General features: G+C 38.5%; 1 protein-coding gene across 1 annotated transcript in view; it reads left to right on the forward strand.

Moving 5' to 3' along the window:
* Nucleotides 1-988, forward strand: part of SEMA3A (semaphorin 3A) — a 253,399-nt gene extending 252,411 nt beyond the window's left edge. Inside the window, exon 17 of the mRNA XM_063134309.1 lies at nucleotides 384-988. Coding sequence (XP_062990379.1) covers nucleotides 384-839 — 456 coding nt within the window. The 3' untranslated portion in view covers nucleotides 840-988. The remainder of the gene's footprint in view (nucleotides 1-383) is intronic.
* Nucleotides 989-6,392: the final 5,404 nt, after the last annotated feature.

Below are 6,392 nucleotides of genomic sequence, written 5' to 3' on the forward strand. Positions count from 1 at the left end.
AGGTTATTTATCTCAGTTGTGTCCCACCCACCTTCCAAAAAGACTAGAGTAGCATTCTGTTGTTTCTTTTAAAAATACCCCCTTGAGATAGGCTAATCTGAGAGAAAATCATATCCACTGAGATTCATGGTTGAGCATGGTTTCAAACCAGGCCTATCCAGTACAAGTCCAATACTATAGGACTAACATTGAATACTATACGGTATCTGCTACACCAGTCTTCTCCAATCTGGTACCCTCCAGATACGCTGACTCCTCAACTAATCTTGAGGACACCACGTTAGGGAAGATGGTGGTGCCTACTGGCACACAATGCTGAGAGTTTATACGAGAACTGGACAGAACTGTTTAAACAGTGATCCCCTTCTTTTTCTCCGTCACAGATTAAAGTAGATGATCGTTTAATCCGGACAGAACAAGGTCTCCTGCTGCGGAGTTTACAGCGGAAGGACTCGGGAGTTTATTTCTGTCATGCTGTAGAGCATGGCTTCATGCAAACGCTCCTCAAGGTGACCTTGGAGATTATCGATACGGAACATCTGGAAGAGCTGCTTCATAAAGAGGAAGATGGAGAGAGTTCCAAGATCAAAGAAGCTTCGAATAGCATGACCCCAAGCCAAAAAGTCTGGTATAGGGACTTCATGCAGCTCATCAACCACCCCAACCTTAACACAATGGATGAGTTTTGTGAACAGGTGTGGAAACGGGACCGCAAACAACGCCGGCAAAGACCCGCCAATGCCCAAGTGAATACAAATAAGTGGAAGCATTTACAAGAGAATAAGAAAGGAAGGAACCGGAGGACCCATGAGTTCGAGAGGGCACCGCGGAGTGTCTGAGCTACAATTACCTCTAGGAACTTCATCTAAGTAGAAACTTGCATAGACAGATAACTGGAAATAAAATGCAATATTAATGAACTTTTCCATGGCATTTATGTGGATGTTTACAAAGAGCTAGGAGGCTCAAACAATTTCCACGTGGTTTAAAATGACCCCAGTTTGTTTGTTTTTTAAAAAAATCCCTTTGGACGTGTCCCGCTGATCCCCGGTGTTTCGAGGACGTAAGCTCGCTCGGAAACTAACTTATTGTTCCTTGGGTTCTGCAATGAGGCTGACTTGGCATTTCCCTATGGACTGAGGTATAAAAGTGTCACCTGTCATTCTGCCATTTTGAAAAAGGATAAAAGGGGGAGGGACAAAATAGCCCTCATCAGCTATGCTATTTCTCTTGAACTTGACTAAAAACTGCATGGACCTTGTCAAGCTGATGAACACCTTCGCATCTGGTTGTACACAAGGCTTTTTTTTCCCCTTTCTGTTTTTTTTTTTTTTTTGTCTACTAGTTCTCTTGTTTATATATGTACTGGAAGAATGAAATCAATACTGTATGCAATTGTTTATTGGAGTCGGACCGCCATCAACCATTAATTATCTGGAGCAGCAAATGGAACACTCTGACCTACTACTGATGACTTCCCTAACCTTTGACCTAAAGATGTATTTTATTAAAACAATTATTTAAATGTACCACAAACAATATGCAGTCAAAGATAGCTCTTTTTTGAAAAATCAAAATAGAATAGGCTTTTTGTCTGACAATATTCTAATATTCTAATTTTTAATTATTATTTTTTAATAGGGAAAACGGTTCACGGTTTTCTGTTGCTCAATTTTAATTGTTTGTCTGTTGGTTTTTCAAAATTCATTCTAAAGATTAAGCAAACTCAGCTACTCAACAGGCATTCTATCCGATGACTAACTTCCGCCTAATTCCTCCTTGCCAACCAAGCTATTCTGGCAAATTGCATGGACAATACTTCTCTTGCGTTGTTTCTCCCCAGCTGTTTAGTATGAGCAACTTCAACTTGTATAATACTTGATACAAAGAGAAACAAATTGAAACAACAAAGGGAAACTCAGTTGACTTAAGCTGTATATTTTGTTTTTAATTTCGAAAGGACTGTGAATAGCATTAAAATATTCCCTCTGCTCATGATCTTATTATATGGATGGCAAAAACTGAATCTATTGATTTTTTTTTTTATCATGTTAGTGCAGTAGCTTTTAGACTGTGTTCTGGACAAGCTAAGTGTGTTCCTTGGTTGATGAGAAGATGAGTAGTCCTGCTTGCCCACCACTGCAAGCCCAGGGCAATGTGGGTTGTGGGGTTCGATTCATAAAGTAATCATTATCTCTAACAGACTTGGCGAATGTGTCATGTGAACTGATTACCCAATCTAGATTCTAGAAGGTGTCTCAGAATCTTTCACAATACAGCAGGTGTTGCAGAGCATACAAGTTACGGAGGAAAGTATTTCCATGAAAGCAGAAAGTCTGAAAAACACTGGGGCCCTTTCTACACCTTAGGGTTATCCCAGGCAAATGGAGGGATTGTCCCTGTCTGCTCCCAGAATCCCTTGTGTGGCATTTGGATGCACAGGAATGATCCCGGGACGATCCCGGGATATAGGGCTGGTGTAGACATGTCCTGGGCTAGCAAGATGTTGGCCCAGTCCAGAGAGCCACAAAAAATGGCAAATGCACACACATATATGTTGCCATGCCTACACAGATATGCAGCACCTAAGGCACTAATTTGGGGTGTAATTAACCCATAAGGGTTTACAAACATAGATTCCACATACATTATTTAATTGGTAGATATGGGATTTCTTTTCTCTCCTTGGCAGGCTTTTCTGGTAACTGCAAATGTATTTATTTCCATGGGCAGATTATGTTCCCTGAATCAAGACGATGTACCTCCAAATTTGTGTTCCCAAAATTTCATACATTCTGGATGTAGAAAGCATCCTTATCTAAGGGATGAGCCCACAAAACTAAAGTTATTACTTAAATTATATTCTAAGTATTTAAACAGTACAAGCTTCTCACGAGCTCTGCCAACAGAGTGTTTTGCACTAGAAGACTAACCATTACACAACGTAATGGGTCTTCTGCTAGGTGAAAAATGAAGAATACAGTATATGCAGTGCATTTATATTCTACAGCAGGCTTTGGATGTTACTGTGATACAATCTGAATGTGTGTATTATTTTTTTGGGGGATACACAGTTCTACTCCAACCCTAAACACACTTACAAGGGCGTACGTCCCACTGAATCCAGTGATGCTTACTTCTGAGTAAATATGGGTTGTGATGCTAGTTGCACCTTCAGTTGAGCGGGCATTATCAGATGAGTGGGTGAAACATTAGCCGTACCTACCAAAGCAGGTGGTGATTGACTTGCACATTCCAGAATGCCTCTCACTGAGGTTAACAGGGCAGTGCAAACTAGCCAAACATATCTCCTGGATTGCAGCAGTTCAACATGTCTGTGCAGCGCAACACTGATATCACCCTCAGTGATATCTATTTTGCTCATTGCAAAAGATATGATTATGACTACAAGTGCATCCTGTTCTGACATCTTTTATATATGGAAGAAAGTAAAATATTATTGTGTGTGGATTTTTATTTTTTTAATTCAGAGACATCTGAGAATCTCTGTGTTGTGTCATAGCCAAAGCCCCTCCTTTGGGAATCTGTGTTCTAATTAATTATGGCTCTAAATTTGATTTCCTTCCTTAGATTTATTCTTTGGCCCCGTTCAGACAACACGCTAAACCATGCTGCTTAACTATTATATGCTTTTAGATGCCAGGTGAAGACCTTTTTATTCTCCCAGCATTTGAACAGTCTATAAATAAATTTTAACTTGGTGTTTTAAATTTGTGATTTTGCATTGCTGCTGTTTTTATCTGGTTGAGCTTTTAAATTGTATTTTATATTATGGTTTTATACTGTTGTTTTATACTTTGAATGTTTTAATTTTTGTGAACCACCCAGAGAGCTCCAGCTATTGGGCAGTATAGAAATGTAATTAATAAATAAATAAATAAATAAATAAATAAATAAATAAATAAATCCACAAAATGGTTAATGGAATGCATTAAGGTCAATGCAACCATTTTGTGGTTATTTATTTATTTATATTTATATCCCTCCCTATATCACTAAGATCTCAGGGCAGGGTACAGATAAAAACATACAGTATAAAGCAATAAATATACACAGTTAAAAACAAATTAAACCATGATCCAAGTTAAAACAATATATAATTTAAAAGCAATAGATGCAGTTAAAACAATGTGCCAGTGAGTTTAACCATCAAAGGCTTTGTTAAAAGCCATGTTTTTACTTGGCGTCAAAATGAAATCATGGTTAAGCAGCATGGTTTAGTGTGTTGTCTGAAACAGGCCTTTGTCTTTAGTTTGGTAGAACTCTTTCATTAGCTTTCCTTCCACATTTCATTGCCAGTTTACACACATAAATAGATATACACACACAAAGCCAAGGATCCCCATTCTGCAGTGGAAGGAGTAGGTAAAATTATTTTTCCTTGTTGGGTATTTAAGGCATTGGGTGAGCTAGTCATGCCATGCACAGGTTTAAGCATTTATAGGTTTCATTTGTGTGATCTCACACCCTGCCTTTAATTGGATGGAGGATTAAATGAACCAATCTCCCTTCTCCCAAACCACCACACACACACACAAATTTAAAACTATTCAGCTCACACAATGACTTATACATCTACTTGGTAGAAATGCTTGTACCTAGAGCAGGGACGGGAAGAAAATAGATATCAGGTTTTTTTATTTCAACTCCAAGCATTCGTGACCAGTGGCCGTGCTACCAGAGGCTTCTGGGAGTTGAAGTCCAAAATATCTGGGGATTTATCCTCTGCCAACTCCTGCCCTACAGATGATAGTGCTCGGCTGGATTAGCTGAGTGTCCCACTTTTATGTTCTATGATCTTCTGGGGTCCGTAAAATTTCTGTTTAAAATTACTAAAGAAAATGTGCAATTCCAAACATGTCCATTGTCCAAGTATAGTTTTATTAAGTGATCTAACCCCATGAGGTGACTTTTATGACAATCCATAATCCATTGTTTTCCCTATGATTCATAATGCAGTAAATATGGAGTTTATGCAACACAACACTTTCATTCACAAGGTCAGCCAAATCTTTTGGTTGCAGACATGTTTTGGACAAAAGTAGGATTTTTAATCCTCTAAGTAGACCTAAAGTAGTTCAGTAAAGAACCCAAATTCCTCATTTTAAAGACATCATCAATGTCTGACCTCTTTGTTTACACTTATATAGGATCTATTTTATTTGGGTTCATTGGAACGGAAACTTGCCACTTTCCTAAGTTTTCAACTAACACAGATACTAAAATGAAAAGTAAGGCTAGTCTATTATAATGGATAGGACTACGGCGATGCCTCTGGGCACATTCAGATCAAACTCTTCAATTAATTCTCTCCACAATCAATGACTAGGGGACATTTCAAGCTGTACAATGGAAAAGCTAAAATAAATCGTCAGGAGCACGAGAGGCATGGATATAATACATCTATCTACATTTGGGAGTGACCTTCTTTGTGCCTATGAGAAACTGCCCAAAGTGAGTAATAGAATTCCCTCCACCCACCCACCCCAGTGTCCTGAGCACTTTTGTCATTGTTTTCAGGGAGAATTTTTCAGACCCCCCCCCTTCACACATACACAGTACATCCTGGGTGTTTATTCATCTGTGCCACCCATATTCTCTCCAATTACCCATTTTGTTCCAATGTCCATTACTCAAAGAGGCATTGGGAATATTATTTTTATGTCATTGGTTTTTAGGGTGCAATCCTATGCATGTTTACACAGAAAACATGGCTAGGGAGTGCTAGGAGTTGTAAACTTTTTCTTTCTAAACATGCATAGGATTGTGGCCTTAAAGGATGAAAGCATGGCTACGTGGTGATATATATGCTTATGAAGTCCTTGACAAAAAAGAGCTACAGTGTTTCCAAACTGACTTGTCCAGTTCATTTAAAATCTCTATCAATATCTTTACTGCTCAGGGAAGTGCCAGCAATAATTTTAAACTTAATTTTACTGATCATCTGATCAAACCAGTGCCGACAGAAGGAAGAATTACGTAATTCAGTTGGTTTTGGTTAAGAACTAATAGATCACATTCCTTGTAAAATAGCAACCCTGAGCATTACCTGGGCAGGATCTACACTACTGCTTATAATGGTTTATAAGGGTTATGACAACTGTTCAGGCCCAGGACACATTACATGTACAGTTTTCATAGCGTTCTTAAAGTGTTATATCCTGCTTGGTGTAGATCAGGCCATGTTCTTCATCTAACATAAATAGTTACAGAAATCCTTCGTATGGTTTCCCAAGACCTCTTGCTTGCAATAATTTATTTTGTGACTTTTCATTTCCAATTTTATGCTTGCATGTTCTGAAATTCCCTTACTTTCTCACACCTTGAAGACACATTCCTTCTTTTCGCTTTTTTATTTTTTTAGTTTCCAT

This window comes from Elgaria multicarinata, chromosome 9 (genome assembly GCF_023053635.1).
Source record: "Elgaria multicarinata webbii isolate HBS135686 ecotype San Diego chromosome 9, rElgMul1.1.pri, whole genome shotgun sequence".
NCBI lineage: Eukaryota > Metazoa > Chordata > Lepidosauria > Squamata > Anguidae > Elgaria > Elgaria multicarinata.